The sequence below is a fragment of the Coregonus clupeaformis genome, unplaced genomic scaffold (assembly GCF_020615455.1).
Source record: "Coregonus clupeaformis isolate EN_2021a unplaced genomic scaffold, ASM2061545v1 scaf0295, whole genome shotgun sequence".
Taxonomy (NCBI): Eukaryota; Metazoa; Chordata; class Actinopteri; order Salmoniformes; family Salmonidae; genus Coregonus; species Coregonus clupeaformis.
The window spans coordinates 285,018-311,156 of record NW_025533750.1 but is presented as its reverse complement, the minus strand read 5'-3'; the positions used below and the strand labels follow the sequence as shown (position 1 = coordinate 311,156).

Genomic DNA, 26,139 nt, shown 5'->3' with positions numbered 1-26,139 from the left:
AAATAACAATATAGGGATGAGGTAGTTGGGTGGGCTAATTTCAGATGGGCTGTGTACAGGTGCAGTGATCGGTAAGGTGCTCTGACAACTGATGCTTAAAGTTAATGAGGGAGATAAGAGTCTCCAGCTTCAGAGATTTTTGCAGTTCGTTCCAGTCATTTGCAGCAGAGAACTGGAAGGAATGGCGGCCAAAGGAGGTGTTGGCTTTGGGGATGACCAGTGAGATATACCTGCTGGAGCGCAGACTACGGGTGGGTGTTGCTATGGTGACCAATGAGCTAAGATAAGGCGGGGATTTGCCTAGCAGTGATTTATAGATGGCCTGGAGCCAGTGGGTTTGACGACGAACATGTAGTGAGGACCAGCCAACAAGAGCGTACAGGTCACATTGGTGGGTAGTGTATGGGGCTTTGGAGACAAAACGGATGGCACTGTGATAGACTACATCCAATTTGCTGAGTAGAGTGTTGGAGGCTATTTTGTAAATGACATCGCCGAAGTCAAGGATCGGTAGGATAGTCAGTTTTACGGGGGCATGTTTGGCAGCATGAGTGAAGGAGGCTTTGTTGCGAAATAGGAAGCCGATTCTAGATTTAACTTTGGATTGGAGATTTTTTATGTGAGTCTGGAAGGAGAGTTTACAGTCTAACCAGACACCTAGGTATTTGTAGTTGTCCACATACTCTAGGTCAGACCCGTCGAGAGTGGTGATTCTAGTCGGGTGGGCGGGTGCCAGCAGCGTTCGATTGAAAAGCATGCATTTAGTTTTACTAGCGTTTAAGAGCAGTTGGAGGCTACTGAAGGAGTGTTGTATGGAATTGAAGCTCGTTTGGAGGTTTGTTAACACAGTGTCCAATGAAGGGCCAGATGTATACAAAATGGTGTCGTCTGCGTAGAGGTGGATCTGAGAGTCACCAGCAGCAAGAGCGACATCATTGATATACACGGAGAAAAGTGTCGGCCCAAGAATTGAACCCTGTGGCACCCCCATAGAGACTGCCATAGGTCCAGACAACAGGCCCTCCGATTTGACACACTGAACTCTATCTGAGAAGTAGTTGGTGAACCAGGCGAGGCAGTCATTTGAGAAACCAAGGCTATTTAGTCTGCCAATAAGAATGCGGTGGTTGACAGAGTCGAAAGCCTTGGCCAGGTCGATGAAGACGGCTGCACAGTACTGTCTATTATCAATCGCGGTTATAATATCGTTTAGGACCTTGAGCGTGGCTGAAGTGCACCCATGACCAGCTCGGAAACCGGATTGCATAGCGGAGAAGGTACGGTGGTATTCGAAATGGTCGGTGATCTGTTTGTTAACTTGGCTTTCAAATACTTTCGAAAGGCAGGGCAGGATGGATATAGGTCTGTAGCAGTTTGGGTCTAGAGTGTCACCCCCTTTGAAGAGGGGGATGACCGCGGCAGCTTTCCAATCTCTGGGGATCTCAGACGTTATGAAAGAGAGGTTGAACAGTCCTTTACTAACCCTAACACACCTCCATGTATCCTTTCTAGTCCTTTACTAACCCTAACACACCTCCATGTATCCTTTCTAGTCCTTTACTAACCCTAACACACCTCCATGTATCCTTTCTAGTCCTTTACTAACCCTAACACACCTCCATGTATCCTTTCTAGTCCTTTACTAACCCTAACACACCTCCATGTATCCTTTCTAGTCCTTTACTAACCCTAACACACCTCCATGTATCCTTTCTAGTCCTTTACTAACCCTAACACCCCTCCATGTATCCTTTCTAGTCCTTTACTAACCCTAACACACCTCCATGTATCCTTTCTAGTCCTTTACTAACCCTAACACACCTCCATGTATCCTTTCTAGTAAAAGGTAGTGTACTCTAAAAGGAATAGGATTCCATTTGGGAAGCAAACAAAATGTATGTTGTTCAAATGGCCTTTTCCCCGCACTGCATTTGTTGAAGTGTTGAGGGATCTAGTGCTAAATGTGTTTGTCTGAACTCAAGCTGTGAAGGATTTGTTTTGTCCAGGAGGTTTAGTCCTTAACTGGCCTGTCTGTCAGATACTACTACAGCAAGTCAGCCTCTACCTCTGCTTTAGGTACGTCCACAACGCCCTCCACAGCATCAGCCTCTACCTCCAAGGCCTCAGCAGCATCCCCCTCCCCATCCTCCGTCTCCCCCTCCACACCCTCTGTCTCCCCCTCCCCACCCTCTGTCTCCCCCTCCCCATCCTCCGTCTCCCCCTCCACACCCTCTGTCTCCCCCTCCCCATCCTCTGTCTCCCCTCCTCTGTCTCCCCCTCCACACCCTCTGTCTCCCCCTCCCCATCCTCTGTCTCCCCCTCCACACCCTCTGTCTCAGTCTCCCCCTCTCCTCCACACTCCCCCCCAGTGTCACGGTATCCTGGCCCTGACTCAGACAGAGGGAGTGAGGAAGGAGAGACAGCCAATCAGAGCTCAGACAGAGGGAGTGAGGAAGGAGAGACAGCCAATCAGAGCAGCAGGACCCTCAGCCCCCCTGGCCCTGCTCTTCCTGACTTCATGAGAGGAGTTCATGTGTTCTTCTACAACCTGACAGCCTCCGACAGGAAGAGACTGGCCCAATACCTCATGACATATGAAGGAGATGAGGAGGAGTTCATGAGTCCAGAGGTCACACACATTGTAGCAGAGCTGGAGAGTCCTGTCCAATCACAGGTGACCTGACCAGTCAGTCCTACATTTACAATTTCAAGGATGGTTATAACATGAAAACCATTGATGTACAGTGACACATCTATTTCTGATGATGCTATAGTCTGATGTTGCTATAGTCTGAGGATGCTATAGTCTGATGTTGCTATAGTCTGATGTTGCTATAGTCTGATGTTGCTATAGTCTGATGTTGCTATAGTCTGATGATGCTATAGTCTGATGATGCTATAGTCTGATGTTGCTATAGTCTGAGGATGCTATAGTCTGATGTTGCTATAGTCTGATGTTGCTATAATCTGATGTTGCTATAGTCTGATGTTGCTATAGTCTGATGATGCTATAGTCTGATGTTGCTATAGTCTGATGATGCTATAGTCTGATGTTGCTATAGTCTGATGTTGCTATAGTCTGATGTTGCTATAGTCTGATGTTGCTATAGTCTGATGTTGCTATAGTCTGATGTTGCTATAGTCTGATGATGCTAGTCTTCTGATGTTGCTATAGTCTGATGATGCTAGTCTTCTGATGTTGCTATAGTCTGATGTTGCTATAGTCTGATGATGCTAGTCTTCTGATGTTGCTATAGTCTGATGTTGCTATAGTCTGATGATGCTATAGTCTGATGTTGCTATAGTCTGAGGATGCTATAGTCTGATGTTGCTATAGTCTGATGTTGCTATAATCTGATGTTGCTATAGTCTGATGTTGCTATAGTCTGATGATGCTATAGTCTGATGTTGCTATAGTCTGATGTTGCTATAGTCTGATGATGCTATAGTCTGATGATGCTATAGTCTGATGTTGCTATAGTCTGAGGATGCTATAGTCTGATGTTGCTATAGTCTGATGTTGCTATAATCTGATGTTGCTATAGTCTGATGTTGCTATAGTCTGATGATGCTATAGTCTGATGTTGCTATAGTCTGATGATGCTATAGTCTGATGTTGCTATAGTCTGATGTTGCTATAGTCTGATGTTGCTATAGTCTGATGTTGCTATAGTCTGATGTTGCTATAGTCTGATGTTGCTATAGTCTGATGATGCTAGTCTTCTGATGTTGCTATAGTCTGATGATGCTAGTCTTCTGATGTTGCTATAGTCTGATGTTGCTATAGTCTGATGATGCTAGTCTTCTGATGTTGCTATAGTCTGATGTTGCTATAGTCTGATGATGCTATAGTCTGATGTTGCTATAGTCTGATGATGCTATAGTCTGATGTTGCTATAGTCTGATGTTGCTATAGTCTGATGATGCTATAGTCTGATGTTGCTATAGTCTGATGATGCTATAGTCTGATGTTGCTATAGTCTGATGTTGCTATAGTCTGATGTTGCTATAGTCTGATGTTGCTATAGTCTGATGATGCTATAGTCTGATGTTGCTATAGTCTGAGGATCCTATAGTCTGATGTTGCTATAGTCTGATGTTGCTATAGTCTGATGTTGCTATAGTCTGATGTTGCTATAGTCTGATAATGCTATAGTCTGATGATGCTATAGTCTGATGTTGCTATAGTCTGATGTTGCTATAGTCTGATAATGCTATAGTCTGATGATGCTAGTCTTCTGATGTTGCTATAGTATGATGTTGCTATAGTCTGATGATGCTAGTCTTCTGATGTTGCTATAGTCTGATGATGCTATAGTCTGATGTTGCTATAGTCTGATGTTGCTATAGTCTGATGTTGCTATAGTCTGATGTTGCTATAGTCTGATGTTGCTATAGTCTGATGTTGCTATAGTGTGATGTTGCTATAGTGTGATGTTGCTATAGTCTGAGGATGCTATAGTCTGATGTTGCTATAGTCTGATGATGCTATAGTCTGATGTTGCTATAGTGTGATGTTGCTATAGTCTGATGTTGCTGTAGTCTGATGATGCTATAGTCTGATGTTGCTATAGTCTGATGTTGCTATAGTCTGATGATGCTATAGTCTGATGTTGCTATAGTCTGATGTTGCTATAGTCTGATGTTGCTATAGTCTGATAATGCTATAGTCTGATGATGCTAGTCTTCTGATGTTGCTATAGTATGATGTTGCTATAGTCTGATGATGCTAGTCTTCTGATGTTGCTATAGTCTGATGATGCTATAGTCTGATGTTGCTATAGTCTGATGTTGCTATAGTCTGATGTTGCTATAGTCTGATGTTGCTATAGTCTGATGTTGCTATAGTCTGATGTTGCTATAGTGTGATGTTGCTATAGTGTGATGTTGCTATAGTCTGAGGATGCTATAGTCTGATGTTGCTATAGTCTGATGATGCTATAGTCTGATGTTGCTATAGTGTGATGTTGCTATAGTCTGAGGATCCTATAGTCTGATGTTGCTATAGTCTGATGTTGCTATAGTCTGATGTTGCTATAGTCTGATGTTGCTATAGTCTGATAATGCTATAGTCTGATGATGCTATAGTCTGATGTTGCTATAGTCTGATGTTGCTATAGTCTGATAATGCTATAGTCTGATGATGCTAGTCTTCTGATGTTGCTATAGTATGATGTTGCTATAGTCTGATGATGCTAGTCTTCTGATGTTGCTATAGTCTGATGATGCTATAGTCTGATGTTGCTATAGTCTGATGTTGCTATAGTCTGATGTTGCTATAGTCTGATGTTGCTATAGTCTGATGTTGCTATAGTCTGATGTTGCTATAGTGTGATGTTGCTATAGTGTGATGTTGCTATAGTCTGAGGATGCTATAGTCTGATGTTGCTATAGTCTGATGATGCTATAGTCTGATGTTGCTATAGTGTGATGTTGCTATAGTCTGATGTTGCTGTAGTCTGATGATGCTATAGTCTGATGTTGCTATAGTCTGATGTTGCTATAGTCTGATGATGCTATAGTCTGATGTTGCTATAGTCTGATGTTGCTATAGTCTGATGTTGCTATAGTCTGATGTTGCTATAGTCTGATGTTGCTATAGTCTGATGATGCTATAGTCTGATGTTGCTATAGTCTGATGTTGCTATAGTCTGATGTTGCTATAGTCTGATGTTGCTATAGTCTGATGTTGCTATAGTCTGATGATGCTATAGTCTGATGTTGCTATAGTCTGATGATGCTATAGTCTGATGTTGCTATAGTCTGATGTTGCTATAGTCTGATGTTGCTATAGTCTGATATTTTTATTTATTTTTATGATGCTATAGTTTGATGTTGCTAGTCTTCTGATGTTGCTATAGTCTGATGATGCTAGTCTTCTGATGTTGCTATAGTCTGATGTTGCTATAGTCTGATGATGCTAGTCTTCTGATGTTGCTATAGTCTGATGTTGCTATAGTCTGATGTTGCTATAGTCTGATGTTGCTATAGTCTGATGTTGCTATAGTCTGATGATGCTATAGTCTGATGTTGCTATAGTCTGATGTTGCTATAGTCTGATGTTGCTATAGTCTGATAATGCTATAGTCTGATGATGCTAGTCTTCTGATGTTGCTATAGTATGATGTTGCTATAGTCTGATGATGCTAGTCTTCTGATGTTGCTATAGTCTGATGATGCTATAGTCTGATGTTGCTATAGTCTGATGTTGCTATAGTCTGATGTTGCTATAGTCTGATGTTGCTATAGTCTGATGTTGCTATAGTCTGATGTTGCTATAGTGTGATGTTGCTATAGTGTGATGTTGCTATAGTCTGAGGATGCTATAGTCTGATGTTGCTATAGTCTGATGATGCTATAGTCTGATGTTGCTATAGTGTGATGTTGCTATAGTCTGAGGATCCTATAGTCTGATGTTGCTATAGTCTGATGTTGCTATAGTCTGATGTTGCTATAGTCTGATGTTGCTATAGTCTGATAATGCTATAGTCTGATGATGCTATAGTCTGATGTTGCTATAGTCTGATGTTGCTATAGTCTGATAATGCTATAGTCTGATGATGCTAGTCTTCTGATGTTGCTATAGTATGATGTTGCTATAGTCTGATGATGCTAGTCTTCTGATGTTGCTATAGTCTGATGATGCTATAGTCTGATGTTGCTATAGTCTGATGTTGCTATAGTCTGATGTTGCTATAGTCTGATGTTGCTATAGTCTGATGTTGCTATAGTCTGATGTTGCTATAGTGTGATGTTGCTATAGTGTGATGTTGCTATAGTCTGAGGATGCTATAGTCTGATGTTGCTATAGTCTGATGATGCTATAGTCTGATGTTGCTATAGTGTGATGTTGCTATAGTCTGATGTTGCTGTAGTCTGATGATGCTATAGTCTGATGTTGCTATAGTCTGATGTTGCTATAGTCTGATGATGCTATAGTCTGATGTTGCTATAGTCTGATGTTGCTATAGTCTGATGTTGCTATAGTCTGATGTTGCTATAGTCTGATGTTGCTATAGTCTGATGATGCTATAGTCTGATGTTGCTATAGTCTGATGTTGCTATAGTCTGATGTTGCTATAGTCTGATGTTGCTATAGTCTGATGTTGCTATAGTCTGATGATGCTATAGTCTGATGTTGCTATAGTCTGATGATGCTATAGTCTGATGTTGCTATAGTCTGATGTTGCTATAGTCTGATGTTGCTATAGTCTGATATTTTTATTTATTTTTATGATGCTATAGTTTGATGTTGCTAGTCTTCTGATGTTGCTATAGTCTGATGATGCTAGTCTTCTGATGTTGCTATAGTCTGATGTTGCTATAGTCTGATGATGCTAGTCTTCTGATGTTGCTATAGTCTGATGTTGCTATAGTCTGATGTTGCTATAGTCTGATGTTGCTATAGTCTGATGTTGCTATAGTCTGATGTTGCTATAGTCTGATGATGCTATAGTCTGATGTTGCTATATTGTGATGTTGCTATAGTCTGATGTTTCTATAGTCTGATGTTGCTATAGTCTGATGTTGCTATAGTCTGATGATGCTATAGTCTGATGTTGCTATAGTCTGAGGATCCTATAGTCTGATGTTGCTATAGTCTGATGTTGCTATAGTCTGATGTTGCTATAGTCTGATGTTGCTATAGTCTGATGTTGCTATAGTCTGATGTTGCTATAGTCTGATGATGCTATAGTCTGATGTTGCTATAGTCTGATGTTGCTATAGTCTGATGTTGCTATAGTCTGATGTTGCTATAGTCTGATGTTGCTATAGTCTGATGTTGCTATAGTCTGATGTTGCTATAGTCTGATGTTGCTATAGTCTGATGTTGCTATAGTCTGATGATGCTAGTCTTCTGATGTTGCTATAGTCTGATGTTGCTATAGTCTGATGATGCTATAGTCTGATGTTGCTATAGTCTGATGATGCTATAGTCTGATGTTGCTATAGTCTGATGTTGCTATAGTCTGATGTTGCTATAGTCTGATGTTGCTATAGTCTGATTTTGCTATAGTCTGATGTTGCTATAGTCTGATAATGCTATAGTCTGATTATGCTAGTATTCTGATGTTGCTATAGTATGATGTTGCTATAGTCTGATGATGCTAGTCTTCTGATGTTGCTATAGTCTGATGATGCTATAGTCTGATGTTGCTATAGTCTGATGTTGCTATAGTCTGATGTTGCTATAGTCTGATGTTGCTATAGTCTGATGTTGCTATAGTTTGATGTTGCTATAGTGTGATGTTGCTATAGTCTGAGGATGCTATAGTCTGATGTTGCTATAGTCTGATGTTGCTATAGTCTGAGGATGCTATAGTCTGATGTTGCTATAGTGTGATGTTGCTATAGTCTGATGTTGCTATAGTCTGATGTTGCTATAGTCTGATGTTGCTATAGTGTGATGTTGCTATAGTCTGATGTTGCTATAGTCTGATGTTGCTATAGTGTGATGTTGCTATAGTCTGATGTTGCTATAGTCTGATGTTGCTATAGTCTGATGTTGCTATAGTCTGATGATGCTATAGTCTGATGTTGCTATAGTCTGATGTTGCTATAGTCTGATGTTGCTATAGTCTGATGTTGCTATAGTCTGATGTTGCTATAGTCTGATGTTGCTATAGTCTGATGTTGCTATAGTCTGATGATGCTATAGTCTGATGTTGCTATAGTCTGATGTTGCTATAGTCTGATGTTGCTATAGTCTGATGTTGCTATAGTCTGATGTTGCTATAGTCTGATGTTGCTATAGTCTGATGATGCTATAGTCTGATGTTGCTATTTAGTCTTATGATGCTATAGTCTGATGTTGCTATAGTCTGATGTTGCTATAGTCTGATGTTGCTATAGTCTGATGATGTTGCTATAGTCTGATGTTGCTATAGTCTGATGATGCTAGTCTGATGTGTATCTGATGTTGCTATAGTCTGATGTTGCTATAGTCTGATGTTGCTATAGTCTGATGTTGCTATAGTCTGATGTTGCTATAGTCTGATGATGCTATAGTCTGATGTTGCTATATTGTGATGTTGCTATAGTCTGATGTTTCTATAGTCTGATGTTTCTATAGTCTGATGTTGCTATAGTCTGATGTTGCTATAGTCTGATGTTGCTATAGTCTGATGTTGCTATAGTCTGATGTTGCTATAGTCTGATGTTGCTATAGTCTGATGTTGCTATAGTCTGATGATGCTTCTATAGTCTGATGTTGCTATAGTCTGATGTTGCTATAGTCTGATGTTGCTATAGTCTGATGATGCTTCTATAGTCTGATGTTTCTATAGTCTGATGATGCTATAGTCTGATGTTGCTATAGTCTGATGTTGCTATAGTCTGATGTTGTTATAGTCTGATGTTGCTATAGTCTGATGATGCTATAGTCTGATGTTGCTATAGTCTGATGTTGCTATAGTCTGATGTTGCTATAGTCTGATGATGCTTCTATAGTCTGATGTTGCTATAGTCTGATGTTGCTATAGTGTGATGTTGCTATAGTCTGAGGATCCTATAGTCTGATGTTGCTATAGTCTGATGTTGCTATAGTCTGATGTTGCTATAGTCTGATGTTGCTATAGTCTGATGATGCTATAGTCTGATGTTGCTATAGTCTGATGTTGCTATAGTCTGATGTTGCTATAGTCTGATGTTGCTATAGTCTGATGTTGCTATAGTCTGATGATGCTATAGTCTGATGATGCTATAGTCTGATGTTGCTATAGTCTGATGTTGCTATAGTCTGATGTTGCTATAGTCTGATGTTGCTATAGTCTGATGATGCTATAGTCTGATGTTGCTATAGTCTGATGTTGCTATAGTCTGATGTTGCTATAGTCTGATGTTGCTATAGTCTGATGTTGCTATAGTCTGATGTTGCTATAGTCTGATGTTGCTATAGTCTGATGTTGCTATAGTCTGATGATGCTAGTCTTCTGATGTTGCTATAGTCTGATGATGCTATAGTCTGATGATGCTATAGTCTGATGTTGCTATAGTCTGATGATGCTATAGTCTGATGTTGCTATAGTCTGATGTTGCTATAGTCTGATGTTGCTATAGTCTGATGTTGCTATAGTCTGATGTTGCTATAGTCTGATGTTGCTATAGTCTGATAATGCTATAGTCTGATGATGCTAGTCTTCTGATGTTGCTATAGTATGATGTTGCTATAGTCTGATGATGCTAGTCTTCTGATGTTGCTATAGTCTGATGATGCTATAGTCTGATGTTGCTATAGTCTGATGTTGCTATAGTCTGATGTTGCTATAGTCTGATGTTGCTATAGTCTGATGTTGCTATAGTGTGATGTTGCTATAGTGTGATGTTGCTATAGTCTGAGGATGCTATAGTCTGATGTTGCTATAGTCTGATGATGCTATAGTCTGATGTTGCTATAGTGTGATGTTGCTATAGTCTGATGTTGCTATAGTCTGATGATGCTATAGTCTGATGTTGCTATAGTCTGATGTTGCTATAGTCTGATGATGCTATAGTCTGATGTTGCTATAGTCTGATGTTGCTATAGTCTGATGTTGCTATAGTCTGATGTTGCTATAGTCTGATGATGCTATAGTCTGATGTTGCTATAGTCTGATGTTGCTATAGTCTGATGTTGCTATAGTCTGATGTTGCTATAGTCTGATGATGCTATAGTCTGATGTTGCTATAGTCTGATGATGCTATAGTCTGATGTTGCTATAGTCTGATGTTGCTATAGTCTGATGTTGCTATAGTCTGATATTTTTATTTATTTTTATGATGCTATAGTTTGATGTTGCTAGTCTTCTGATGTTGCTATAGTCTGATGATGCTAGTCTTCTGATGTTGCTATAGTCTGATGTTGCTATAGTCTGATGATGCTAGTCTTCTGATGTTGCTATAGTCTGATGTTGCTATAGTCTGATGTTGCTATAGTCTGATGTTGCTATAGTCTGATGTTGCTATAGTCTGATGATGCTATAGTCTGATGTTGCTATATTGTGATGTTGCTATAGTCTGATGTTTCTATAGTCTGATGTTTCTATAGTCTGATGTTGCTATAGTCTGATGTTGCTATAGTCTGATGTTGCTATAGTCTGATGTTTCTATAGTCTGATGTTGCTATAGTCTGATGTTGCTATAGTCTGATGTTGCTATAGTCTGATGATGCTTCTATAGTCTGATGTTGCTATAGTCTGATGTTGCTATAGTCTGATGTTGCTATAGTCTGATGATGCTTCTATAGTCTGATGTTTCTATAGTCTGATGATGCTATAGTCTGATGTTGCTATAGTCTGATGTTGCTATAGTCTGATGTTGTTATAGTCTGATGTTGCTATAGTCTGATGATGCTATAGTCTGATGTTGCTATAGTCTGATGTTGCTATAGTCTGATGTTGCTATAGTCTGATGTTGCTATAGTCTGATGATGCTATAGTCTGATGATGCTATAGTCTGATGTTGCTATAGTCTGATGTTGCTATAGTCTGATGTTGCTATAGTCTGATGTTGCTATAGTCTGATGTTGCTATAGTCTGATGATGCTATAGTCTGATGTTGCTATAGTCTGATGTTGCTATAGTCTGATGTTGCTATAGTCTGATGTTGCTATAGTCTGATGATGCTTCTATAGTCTGATGTTGCTATAGTCTGATGTTGCTATAGTGTGATGTTGCTATAGTCTGAGGATCCTATAGTCTGATGTTGCTATAGTCTGATGATGCTATAGTCTGATGTTGCTATAGTCTGATGTTGCTATAGTCTGATGTTGCTATAGTCTGATGTTGCTATAGTCTGATGTTGCTATAGTCTGATGATGCTATAGTCTGATGATGCTATAGTCTGATGTTGCTATAGTCTGATGTTGCTATAGTCTGATGTTGCTATAGTCTGATGTTGCTATAGTCTGATGATGCTATAGTCTGATGTTGCTATAGTCTGATGTTGCTATAGTCTGATGTTGCTATAGTCTGATGTTGCTATAGTCTGATGTTGCTATAGTCTGATGTTGCTATAGTCTGATGTTGCTATAGTCTGATGATGCTAGTCTTCTGATGTTGCTATAGTCTGATGATGCTATAGTCTGATGATGCTATAGTCTGATGTTGCTATAGTCTGATGATGTTATAGTCTGATGTTGCTATAGTCTGATGTTGCTATAGTCTGATGTTGCTATAGTCTGATGTTGCTATAGTCTGATGTTGCTATAGTCTGATGTTGCTATAGTCTGATGTTGCTATAGTCTGATAATGCTATAGTCTGATGATGCTAGTCTTCTGATGTTGCTATAGTATGATGTTGCTATAGTCTGATGATGCTAGTCTTCTGATGTTGCTATAGTCTGATGATGCTATAGTCTGATGTTGCTATAGTCTGATGTTGCTATAGTCTGATGTTGCTATAGTCTGATGTTGCTATAGTGTGATGTTGCTATAGTGTGATGTTGCTATAGTCTGAGGATGCTATAGTCTGATGTTGCTATAGTCTGATGATGCTATAGTCTGATGTTGCTATAGTGTGATGTTGCTATAGTCTGATGTTGCTATAGTCTGATGATGCTATAGTCTGATGTTGCTATAGTCTGATGTTGCTATAGTCTGATGATGCTATATTCTGATGTTGCTATAGTCTGATGTTGCTATAGTCTGATGTTGCTATAGTCTGATGTTGCTATAGTCTGATGTTGCTATAGTCTGATGTTGCTATAGTCTGATGTTGCTATAGTCTGATGTTGCTATAGTCTGATGTTGCTATAGTCTGATGTTGCTATAGTCTGATGTTGCTATAGTCTGATGTTGCTATAGTCTGATGATGCTATAGTCTGATGTTGCTATAGTCTGATGATGCTATAGTCTGATGTTGCTATAGTCTGATGTTGCTATAGTCTGATGTTGCTATAGTCTGATATTTTTATTTATTTTTATGATGCTATAGTTTGATGTTGCTAGTCTTCTGATGTTGCTATAGTCTGATGATGCTAGTCTTCTGATGTTGCTATAGTCTGATGTTGCTATAGTCTGATGATGCTAGTCTTCTGATGTTGCTATAGTCTGATGTTGCTATAGTCTGATGATGCTATAGTCTGATGTTGCTATAGTCTGATGTTGCTATAGTCTGATGATGCTTCTATAGTCTGATGTTGCTATAGTCTGATGTTGCTATAGTGTGATGTTGCTATAGTCTGAGGATCCTATAGTCTGATGTTGCTATAGTCTGATGTTGCTATAGTCTGATGTTGCTATAGTCTGATGTTGCTATAGTCTGATGATGCTATAGTCTGATGTTGCTATAGTCTGATGTTGCTATAGTCTGATGTTGCTATAGTCTGATGTTGCTATAGTCTGATGTTGCTATAGTCTGATGTTGCTATAGTCTGATGTTGCTATAGTCTGATGATGCTATAGTCTGATGATGCTATAGTCTGATGTTGCTATAGTCTGATGTTGCTATAGTCTGATGTTGCTATAGTCTGATGATGCTATAGTCTGATGTTGCTATAGTCTGATGTTGCTATAGTCTGATGTTGCTATAGTCTGATGTTGCTATAGTCTGATGTTGCTATAGTCTGATGTTGCTATAGTCTGATGCTAGTCTTCTGATGTTGCTATAGTCTGATGTTGCTATAGTCTGATGATGCTATAGTCTGATGTTGCTATAGTCTGATGATGCTATAGTCTGATGTTGCTATAGTCTGATGTTGCTATAGTCTGATGTTGCTATAGTCTGATGTTGCTATAGTCTGATGTTGCTATAGTCTGATGTTGCTATAGTCTGATAATGCTATAGTCTGATGATGCTAGTCTTCTGATGTTGCTATAGTATGATGTTGCTATAGTCTGATGATGCTAGTCTTCTGATGTTGCTATAGTCTGATGATGCTATAGTCTGATGTTGCTATAGTCTGATGTTGCTATTGTCTGATGTTGCTATAGTCTGATGTTGCTATAGTGTGATGTTGCTATAGTGTGATGTTGCTATAGTCTGAGGATGCTATAGTCTGATGTTGCTATAGTCTGATGATGCTATAGTCTGATGTTGCTATAGTCTGATGTTGCTATAGTCTGATGTTGCTATAGTCTGATGATGCTATAGTCTGATGTTGCTATAGTCTGATGATGCTATAGTCTGATGTTGCTATAGTCTGATGTTGCTATAGTCTGATGTTGCTATAGTCTGATGTTGCTATAGTCTGATGTTGCTATAGTCTGATGATGCTATAGTCTGATGTTGCTATAGTCTGATGTTGCTATAGTCTGATGTTGCTATAGTCTGATGTTGCTATAGTCTGATGTTGCTATAGTCTGATGTTGCTATAGTCTGATGATGCTATAGTCTGATGATGCTATAGTCTGATGTTGCTATAGTCTGATGTTGCTATAGTCTGATATTTTTTATTTATTTTTATGATGCTATAGTTTGATGTTGCTAGTCTTCTGATGTTGCTATAGTCTGATGATGCTAGTCTTCTGATGTTGCTATAGTCTGATGTTGCTATAGTCTGATGATGCTAGTCTTCTGATGTTGCTATAGTCTGATGTTGCTATAGTCTGATGTTGCTATATTCTGATGTTGCTATAGTCTGATGTTGCTATAGTCTGATGTTGCTATAGTCTGATGATGCTATAGTCTGATGTTGCTATATTGTGATGTTGCTATAGTCTGATGTTTCTATAGTCTGATGTTTCTATAGTCTGATGTTTCTATAGTCTGATGTTGCTATAGTCTGATGTTGCTATAGTCTGATGTTTCTATAGTCTGATGTTTCTATAGTCTGATGTTGCTATAGTCTGATGTTGCTATAGTCTGATGTTGCTATAGTCTGATGTTGCTATAGTCTGATGATGCTTCTATAGTCTGATGTTGCTATAGTCTGATGTTGCTATAGTCTGATGATGCTATAGTCTGATGATGCTATAGTCTGATGTTGCTATAGTCTGATTTTGCTATAGTCTGATGATGCTATATTCTGATGTTGCTATAGTCTGATGTTGCTATAGTCTGATGTTGCTATAGTCTGATGTTGCTATAGTCTGATGTTGCTATAGTCTGATGATGCTATAGTCTGATGTTGCTATAGTCTGATGTTGCTATAGTCTGATGTTGCTATAGTCTGATGTTGCTATAGTCTGATGTTGCTATAGTCTGATGATGCTATAGTCTGATGTTGCTATAGTCTGATGATGCTATAGTCTGATGTTGCTATAGTCTGATGTTGCTATAGTCTGATGTTGCTATAGTCTGATATTTTTATTTATTTTTATGATGCTATAGTTTGATGTTGCTAGTCTTCTGATGTTGCTATAGTCTGATGATGCTAGTCTTCTGATGTTGCTATAGTCTGATGTTGCTATAGTCTGATGATGCTAGTCTTCTGATGTTGCTATAGTCTGATGTTGCTATAGTCTGATGATGCTATAGTCTGATGTTGCTATAGTCTGATGTTGCTATAGTCTGATGTTGCTATAGTCTGATGATGCTTCTATAGTCTGATGTTGCTATAGTCTGATGTTGCTATAGTGTGATGTTGCTATAGTCTGAGGATCCTATAGTCTGATGTTGCTATAGTCTGATGTTGCTATAGTCTGATGTTGCTATAGTCTGATGTTGCTATAGTCTGATGATGCTATAGTCTGATGTTGCTATAGTCTGATGTTGCTATAGTCTGATGTTGCTATAGTCTGATGTTGCTATAGTCTGATGTTGCTATAGTCTGATGTTGCTATAGTCTGATGATGCTATAGTCTGATGATGCTATAGTCTGATGTTGCTATAGTCTGATGTTGCTATAGTCTGATGTTGCTATAGTCTGATGATGCTATAGTCTGATGTTGCTATAGTCTGATGTTGCTATAGTCTGATGTTGCTATAGTCTGATGTTGCTATAGTCTGATGTTGCTATAGTCTGATGTTGCTATAGTCTGATGTTGCTATAGTCTGATGATGCTAGTCTTCTGATGTTGCTATAGTCTGATGTTGCTATAGTCTGATGATGCTATAGTCTGATGTTGCTATAGTCTGATGATGCTATAGTCTGATGTTGCTATAGTCTGATGTTGCTATAGTCTGATGTTGCTATAGTCTGATGTTGCTATAGTCTGATGTTGCTATAGTCTGATGTTGCTATAGTCTGATAATGCTATAGTCTGATGATGCTAGTCTTCTGATGTTGCTATAGTATGATGTTGCTATAGTCTGATGATGCTAGTCTTCTGATGTTGCTATAGTCTGATGATGCTATAGTCTGATGTTGCTATAGTCTGATGTTGCTATTGTCTGATGTTGCTATAGTCTGATGTTGCTATAGTGTGATGTTGCTATAGTGTGATGTTGCTATAGTCTGAGGATGCTATAGTCTGATGTTGCTATAGTCTGATGATGCTATAGTCTGATGTTGCTATAGTCTGATGTTGCTATAGTCTGATGTTGCTATAGTCTGATGTTGCTTAGTCTGATGATGCTATAGTCTGATGTTGCTATAGTCTGATGATGCTATAGTCTGATGTTGCTATAGTCTGATGTTGCTATAGTCTGATGTTGCTATAGTCTGATGTTGCTATAGTCTGATGTTGCTATAGTCTGATGATGCTATAGTCTGATGTTGCTATAGTCTGATGTTGCTATAGTCTGATGTTGCTATAGTCTGATGTTGCTATAGTCTGATGTTGCTATAGTCTGATGTTGCTATAGTCTGATGTTGCTATAGTCTGATGTTGCTATAGTCTGATGATGCTATAGTCTGATGTTGCTATAGTCTGATGTTGCTATAGTCTGATGTTGCTATAGTCTGATATTTTTATTTATTTTTATGATGCTATAGTTTGATGTTGCTAGTCTTCTGATGTTGCTATAGTCTGATGATGCTAGTCTTCTGATGTTGCTATAGTCTGATGTTGCTATAGTCTGATGATGCTAGTCTTCTGATGTTGCTATAGTCTGATGTTGCTATAGTCTGATGTTGCTATATTCTGATGTTGCTATAGTCTGATGTTGCTATAGTCTGATGTTGCTATAGTCTGATGATGCTATAGTCTGATGTTGCTATATTCTGATGTTTGCTATAGTCTGATGTTTCTATAGTCTGATGTTGCTATAGTCTGATGTTGCTATAGTCTGATGTTTCTATAGTCTGATGTTGCTATAGTCTGATGTTGCTATAGTCTGATGTTGCTATAGTCTGATGTTGCTATAGTCTGATGATGCTTCTATAGTCTGATGTTGCTATAGTCTGATGTTGCTATAGTCTGATGTTGCTATAGTCTGATGATGCTTCTATAGTCTGTTTCTATAGTCTGATGATGCTATAGTCTGATGTTGCTATAGTCTGATGTTGCTATAGTCTGATGTTGTTATAGTCTGATGTTGCTATAGTCTGATGATGCTATAGTCTGATGTTGCTATAGTCTGATGTTGCTATAGTCTGATGTTGCTATAGTCTGATGATGCTTCTATAGTCTGATGTTGCTATAGTCTGATGTTGCTATAGTGTGATGTTGCTATAGTCTGAGGATCCTATAGTCTGATGTTGCTATAGTCTGATGTTGCTATAGTCTGATGATGCTATAGTCTGATGTTGCTATAGTCTGATGTTGCTATAGTCTGATGATGCTATAGTCTGATGTTGCTATAGTCTGATGTTGCTATAGTCTGATGTTGCTATAGTCTGATGTTGCTATAGTCTGATGATGCTATAGTCTGATGATGCTATAGTCTGATGTTGCTATAGTCTGATGATGCTATAGTCTGATGTTGCTATAGTCTGATGTTGCTATAGTCTGATGATGCTATAGTCTGATGTTGCTATAGTCTGATGTTGCTATAGTCTGATGATGCTATAGTCTGATGTTGCTATAGTCTGATGTTGCTATAGTCTGATGTTGCTATAGTCTGATGTTGCTATAGTCTGATATTTTTATTTATTTTTATGATGCTATAGTTTGATGTTGCTATAGTCTGATGTTGCTATAGTCTGATGTTGCTATAGTCTGATGTTGCTATAGTCTGATGATGCTATAGTCTGATGTTGCTATAGTCTGATGTTGCTATAGTCTGATGTTTCTATAGTCTGATGTTGCTATAGTCTGATGTTGCTATAGTCTGATGTTGCTATAGTCTGATGATGCTTCTATAGTCTGATGTTGCTATAGTCTGATGTTGCTATAGTCTGATGTTGCTATAGTCTGATGATGCTTCTATAGTCTGATGTTGCTATAGTCTGATGTTGCTATAGTCTGATGTTGTTATAGGCTGATGTTGCTATAGTCTGATGATGCTATAGTCTGATGTTGCTATAGTCTGATGTTGCTATAGTCTGATGTTGCTATAGTCTGATGATGCTTCTATAGTCTGATGTTGCTATAGTCTGATGTTGCTATAGTGTGATGTTGCTATAGTCTGAGGATCCTATAGTCTGATGTTGCTATAGTCTGATGTTGCTATAGTCTGATGTTGCTATAGTCTGATGTTGCTATAGTCTGATGATGCTATAGTCTGATGTTGCTATAGTCTGATGTTGCTATAGTCTGATGTTGCTATAGTCTGATGTTGCTATAGTCTGATGTTGCTATAGTCTGATGATGCTATAGTCTGATGATGCTATAGTCTGATGTTGCTATAGTCTGATGTTGCTATAGTCTGATGTTGCTATAGTCTGATGTTGCTATAGTCTGATGATGCTATAGTCTGATGTTGCTATAGTCTGATGTTGCTATAGTCTGATGTTGCTATAGTCTGATGTTGCTATAGTCTGATGTTGCTATAGTCTGATGTTGCTATAGTCTGATGATGCTAGTCTTCTGATGTTGCTATAGTCTGATGATGCTATAGTCTGATGATGCTATAGTCTGATGTTGCTATAGTCTGATGATGCTATAGTCTGATGTTGCTATAGTCTGATGTTGCTATAGTCTGATGTTGCTATAGTCTGATGTTGCTATAGTCTGATGTTGCTATAGTCTGATGTTGCTATAGTCTGATGTTGCTATAGTCTGATAATGCTATAGTCTGATGATGCTAGTCTTCTGATGTTGCTATAGTATGATGTTGCTATAGTCTGATGATGCTAGTCTTCTGATGTTGCTATAGTCTGATGATGCTATAGTCTGATGTTGCTATAGTCTGATGTTGCTATAGTCTGATGTTGCTATAGTCTGATGTTGCTATAGTCTGATGTTGCTATAGTGTGATGTTGCTATAGTGTGATGTTGCTATAGTCTGAGGATGCTATAGTCTGATGTTGCTATAGTCTGATGATGCTATAGTCTGATGTTGCTATAGTGTGATGTTGCTATAGTCTGATGTTGCTATAGTCTGATGATGCTATAGTCTGATGTTGCTATAGTCTGATGTTGCTATAGTCTGATGATGCTATAGTCTGATGTTGCTATAGTCTGATGTTGCTATAGTCTGATGTTGCTATAGTCTGATGTTGCTATAGTCTGATGTTGCTATAGTCTGATGATGCTATAGTCTGATGTTGCTATAGTCTGATGTTGCTATAGTCTGATGTTGCTATAGTCTGATGTTGCTATAGTCTGATGTTGCTATAGTCTGATGTTGCTATAGTCTGATATTTTTATTTATTTTTATGATGCTATAGTTTGATGTTGCTAGTCTTCTGATGTTGCTATAGTCTGATGATGCTAGTCTTCTGATGTTGCTATAGTCTGATGTTGCTATAGTCTGATGTTGCTATAGTCTGATGTTGCTATAGTCTGATGATGCTATAGTCTGATGATGCTATAGTCTGATGTTGCTATAGTCTGATGTTGCTATAGTCTGATGTTGCTATAGTCTGATATTTTTATTTATTTTTATGATGCTATAGTTTGATGTTGCTAGTCTTCTGATGTTGCTATAGTCTGATGATGCTAGTCTTCTGATGTTGCTATAGTCTGATGTTGCTATAGTCTGATGATGCTAGTCTTCTGATGTTGCTATAGTCTGATGTTGCTATAGTCTGATGTTGCTATATTCTGATGTTGCTATAGTCTGATGTTGCTATAGTCTGATGTTGCTATAGTCTGATGTTGCTATAGTCTGATGATGCTATAGTCTGATGTTGCTATATTGTGATGTTGCTATAGTCTGATGTTTCTATAGTCTGATGTTTCTATAGTCTGATGTTGCTATAGTCTGATGTTGCTATAGTCTGATGTTTCTATAGTCTGATGTTGCTATAGTCTGATGTTGCTATAGTCTGATGTTGCTATAGTCTGATGTTGCTATAGTCTGATGATGCTTCTATAGTCTGATGTTGCTATAGTCTGATGTTGCTATAGTCTGATGTTGCTATAGTCTGATGATGCTTCTATAGTCTGTTTCTATAGTCTGATGATGCTATAGTCTGATGTTGCTATAGTCTGATGTTGCTATAGTCTGATGTTGTTATAGTCTGATGTTGCTATAGTCTGATGATGCTATAGTCTGATGTTGCTATAGTCTGATGTTGCTATAGTCTGATGTTGCTATAGTCTGATGATGCTTCTATAGTCTGATGTTGCTATAGTCTGATGTTGCTATAGTGTGATGTTGCTATAGTCTGAGGATCCTATAGTCTGATGTTGCTATAGTCTGATGTTGCTATAGTCTGATGTTGCTATAGTCTGATGTTGCTATAGTCTGATGATGCTATAGTCTGATGTTGCTATAGTCTGATGTTGCTATAGTCTGATGTTGCTATAGTCTGATGTTGCTATAGTCTGATGTTGCTATAGTCTGATGATGCTATAGTCTGATGATGCTATAGTCTGATGTTGCTATAGTCTGATGATGCTATAGTCTGATGTTGCTATAGTCTGATGTTGCTATAGTCTGATGATGCTATAGTCTGATGTTGCTATAGTCTGATGTTGCTATAGTCTGATGATGCTATAGTCTGATGTTGCTATAGTCTGATGTTGCTATAGTCTGATGTTGCTATAGTCTGATGTTGCTATAGTCTGATATTTTTATTTATTTTTATGATGCTATAGTTTGATGTTGCTATAGTCTGATGTTGCTATAGTCTGATGTTGCTATAGTCTGATGTTGCTATAGTCTGATGATGCTATAGTCTGATGTTGCTATAGTCTGATGTTGCTATAGTCTGATGTTTCTATAGTCTGATGTTGCTATAGTCTGATGTTGCTATAGTCTGATGTTGCTATAGTCTGATGATGCTTCTATAGTCTGATGTTGCTATAGTCTGATGTTGCTATAGTCTGATGATGCTTCTATAGTCTGATGTTGCTATAGTCTGATGTTGCTATAGTCTGATGTTGTTATAGGCTGATGTTGCTATAGTCTGATGATGCTATAGTCTGATGTTGCTATAGTCTGATGTTGCTATAGTCTGATGTTGCTATAGTCTGATGATGCTTCTATAGTCTGATGTTGCTATAGTCTGATGTTGCTATAGTGTGATGTTGCTATAGTCTGAGGATCCTATAGTCTGATGTTGCTATAGTCTGATGTTGCTATAGTCTGATGTTGCTATAGTCTGATGTTGCTATAGTCTGATGATGCTATAGTCTGATGTTGCTATAGTCTGATGTTGCTATAGTCTGATGTTGCTATAGTCTGATGTTGCTATAGTCTGATGTTGCTATAGTCTGATGATGCTATAGTCTGATGATGCTATAGTCTGATGTTGCTATAGTCTGATGTTGCTATAGTCTGATGTTGCTATAGTCTGATGTTGCTATAGTCTGATGATGCTATAGTCTGATGTTGCTATAGTCTGATGTTGCTATAGTCTGATGTTGCTATAGTCTGATGTTGCTATAGTCTGATGTTGCTATAGTCTGATGTTGCTATAGTCTGATGTTGCTATAGTCTGATGATGCTAGTCTTCTGATGTTGCTATAGTCTGATGATGCTATAGTCTGATGATGCTATAGTCTGATGTTGCTATAGTCTGATGATGCTATAGTCTGATGTTGCTATAGTCTGATGTTGCTATAGTCTGATGTTGCTATAGTCTGATGTTGCTATAGTCTGATGTTGCTATAGTCTGATGTTGCTATAGTCTGATGTTGCTATAGTCTGATAATGCTATAGTCTGATGATGCTAGTCTTCTGATGTTGCTATAGTATGATGTTGCTATAGTCTGATGATGCTAGTCTTCTGATGTTGCTATAGTCTGATGATGCTATAGTCTGATGTTGCTATAGTCTGATGTTGCTATAGTCTGATGTTGCTATAGTCTGATGTTGCTATAGTCTGATGTTGCTATAGTGTGATGTTGCTATAGTGTGATGTTGCTATAGTCTGAGGATGCTATAGTCTGATGTTGCTATAGTCTGATGATGCTATAGTCTGATGTTGCTATAGTGTGATGTTGCTATAGTCTGATGTTGCTATAGTCTGATGATGCTATAGTCTGATGTTGCTATAGTCTGATGTTGCTATAGTCTGATGATGCTATAGTCTGATGTTGCTATAGTCTGATGTTGCTATAGTCTGATGTTGCTATAGTCTGATGTTGCTATAGTCTGATGATGCTATAGTCTGATGTTGCTATAGTCTGATGTTGCTATAGTCTGATGTTGCTATAGTCTGATGTTGCTATAGTCTGATGTTGCTATAGTCTGATGTTGCTATAGTCTGATGATGCTAGTCTTCTGATGTTGCTATAGTCTGATGTTGCTATAGTCTGATGTTGCTATAGTCTGATGTTGCTATAGTCTGATGATGCTATAGTCTGATGTTGCTATATTGTGATGTTGCTATAGTCTGATGTTTCTATAGTCTGATGTTGCTATAGTCTGATGTTGCTATAGTCTGATGTTGCTATAGTCTGATGTTGCTATAGTCTGATGTTTCTATAGTCTGATGTTGCTATAGTCTGATGTTGCTATAGTCTGATGTTGCTATAGTCTGATGATGCTTCTATAGTCTGATGTTGCTATAGTCTGATGTTGCTATAGTCTGATGTTGCTATAGTCTGATGATGCTTCTATAGTCTGATGTTTCTATAGTCTGATGATGCTATAGTCTGATGTTGCTATAGTCTGATGTTGCTATAGTCTGATGTTGTTATAGTCTGATGTTGCTATAGTCTGATGATGCTATAGTCTGATGTTGCTATAGTCTGATGTTGCTATAGTCTGATGTTGCTATAGTCTGATGTTGCTATAGTCTGATGATGCTATAGTCTGATGATGCTATAGTCTGATGTTGCTATAGTCTGATGTTGCTATAGTCTGATGTTGCTATAGTCTGATGTTGCTATAGTCTGATGATGCTATAGTCTGATGTTGCTATAGTCTGATGTTGCTATAGTCTGATGATGCTTCTATAGTCTGATGTTGCTATAGTCTGATGTTGCTATAGTGTGATGTTGCTATAGTCTGAGGATCCTATAGTCTGATGTTGCTATAGTCTGATGTTGCTATAGTCTGATGTTGCTATAGTCTGATGTTGCTATAGTCTGATGTTGCTATAGTCTGATGTTGCTATAGTCTGATGTTGCTATAGTCTGATGTTGCTATAGTCTGATGTTGCTATAGTCTGATGTTGCTATAGTCTGATGTTGCTATAGTCTGATGATGCTATAGTCTGATGTTGCTATAGTCTGATGTTGCTATAGTCTGATGTTGCTATAGTCTGATGTTGCTATAGTCTGATGATGCTATAGTCTGATGTTGCTATAGTCTGATGTTGCTATAGTCTGATGTTGCTATAGTCTGATGTTGCTATAGTCTGATGATGCTAGTCTTCTGATGTTGCTATAGTCTGATGATGCTATAGTCTGATGATGCTATAGTCTGATGTTGCTATAGTCTGATGATGCTATAGTCTGATGATGCTATAGTCTGATGTTGCTATAGTCTGATGTTGCTATAGTCTGATGTTCCTATAGTCTGATGTTGCTATAGTCTGATGTTGCTATAGTCTGATGTTGCTATAGTCTGATAATGCTATAGTCTGATGATGCTAGTCTTCTGATGTTGCTATAGTATGATGTTGCTATAGTCTGATGATGCTAGTCTTCTGATGTTGCTATAGTCTGATGATGCTATAGTCTGATGTTGCTATAGTCTGATGTTGCTATAGTCTGATGTTGCTATAGTCTGATGTTGCTATAGTCTGATGTTGCTATAGTCTGATGTTGCTATAGTGTGATGTTGCTATAGTGTGATGTTGCTATAGTCTGATGTTGCTATAGTCTGATGATGCTATAGTCTGATGTTGCTATAGTGTGATGTTGCTATAGTCTGATGTTGCTATAGTCTGATGATGCTATAGTCTGATGTTGCTATAGTCTGATGTTGCTATAGTCTGATGATGCTATATTCTGATGTTGCTATAGTCTGATGTTGCTATAGTCTGATGTTGCTATAGTCTGATGTTGCTATAGTCTGATGTTGCTATAGTCTGATGATGCTATAGTCTGATGTTGCTATAGTCTGATGTTGCTATAGTCTGATGTTGCTATAGTCTGATGTTGCTATAGTCTGATGTTGCTATAGTCTGATGATGCTATAGTCTGATGTTGCTATAGTCTGATGTTGCTATAGTCTGATGTTGCTATAGTCTGATGTTGCTATAGTCTGATATTTTTATTTATTTTTATGATGCTATAGTTTGATGTTGCTAGTCTTCTGATGTTGCTATAGTCTGATGATGCTAGTCTTCTGATGTTGCTATAGTCTGATGTTGCTATAGTCTGATGATGCTAGTCTTCTGATGTTGCTATAGTCTGATGTTGCTATAGTCTGATGATGCTATAGTCTGATGATGCTATAGTCTGATGATGCTATAGTCTGATGTTGCTATAGTCTGATGTTGCTATAGTCTGATGTTGCTATAGTCTGATGATGCTTCTATAGTCTGATGTTGCTATAGTCTGATGTTGCTATAGTCTGAGGATCCTATAGTCTGATGTTGCTATAGTCTGATGTTGCTATAGTCTGATGTTGCTATAGTCTGATGATGCTATAGTCTGATGTTGCTATAGTCTGATGTTGCTATAGTCTGATGTTGCTATAGTCTGATGTTGCTATAGTCTGATGTTGCTATAGTCTGATGATGCTATAGTCTGATGATGCTATAGTCTGATGTTGCTATAGTCTGATGTTGCTATAGTCTGATGTTGCTATAGTCTGATGATGCTATAGTCTGATGTTGCTATAGTCTGATGTTGCTATAGTCTGATGTTGCTATAGTCTGATGTTGCTATATTCTGATGTTGCTATAGTCTGATGTTGCTATAGTCTGATGATGCTAGTCTTCTGATGTTGCTATAGTCTGATGTTGCTATAGTCTGATGATGCTATAGTCTGATGTTGCTATAGTCTGATGATGCTATAGTCTGATGTTGCTATAGTCTGATGTTGCTATAGTCTGATGTTGCTATAGTCTGATGTTGCTATAGTCTGATGTTGCTATAGTCTGATGTTGCTATAGTCTGATAATGCTATAGTCTGATGATGCTAGTCTTCTGATGTTGCTATAGTATGATGTTGCTATAGTCTGATGATGCTAGTCTTCTGATGTTGCTATAGTCTGATGATGCTATAGTCTGATGTTGCTATAGTCTGATGTTGCTATTGTCTGATGTTGCTATAGTCTGATGTTGCTATAGTGTGATGTTGCTATAGTGTGATGTTGCTATAGTCTGAGGATGCTATAGTCTGATGTTGCTATAGTCTGATGATGCTATAGTCTGATGTTGCTATAGTCTGATGTTGCTATAGTCTGATGTTGCTATAGTCTGATGATGCTATAGTCTGATGTTGCTATAGTCTGATGATGCTATAGTCTGATGTTGCTATAGTCTGATGTTGCTATAGTCTGATGTTGCTATAGTCTGATGTTGCTATAGTCTGATGTTGCTATAGTCTGATGTTGCTATAGTCTGATGATGCTATAGTCTGATGTTGCTATAGTCTGATGTTGCTATAGTCTGATGTTGCTATAGTCTGATGTTGCTATAGTCTGATGTTGCTATAGTCTGATGTTGCTATAGTCTGATGATGCTATAGTCTGATGATGCTATAGTCTGATGTTGCTATAGTCTGATGTTGCTATAGTCTGATGTTGCTATAGTCTGATATTTTTATTTATTTTTATGATGCTATAGTTTGATGTTGCTATAGTCTGATGATGCTAGTCTTCTGATGTTGCTATAGTCTGATGATGCTAGTCTTCTGATGTTGCTATAGTCTGATGTTGCTATA

General features: G+C 38.3%; 1 protein-coding gene across 5 annotated transcripts in view; it reads left to right on the top strand.

Moving 5' to 3' along the window:
- Nucleotides 1-26,139, top strand: part of chd1l (chromodomain helicase DNA binding protein 1-like) — a 112,487-nt gene that overhangs the window by 81,786 nt on the left and 4,562 nt on the right. For 2 of the 5 annotated variants that reach the window (XM_045214676.1, XM_041840750.2), the window contains 2 exons: nucleotides 2,039-2,076; nucleotides 2,370-2,674. In XM_045214676.1, the coding sequence (XP_045070611.1) occupies nucleotides 2,039-2,076; nucleotides 2,370-2,674 (343 nt within the window). Of the gene's footprint in view, nucleotides 1-2,038; nucleotides 2,169-2,369; nucleotides 2,675-26,139 lie in introns of those variants that run through there. The other 3 variants (XM_041840754.2, XM_041840752.2, XM_041840753.2) reach the window with 3 other exon arrangements.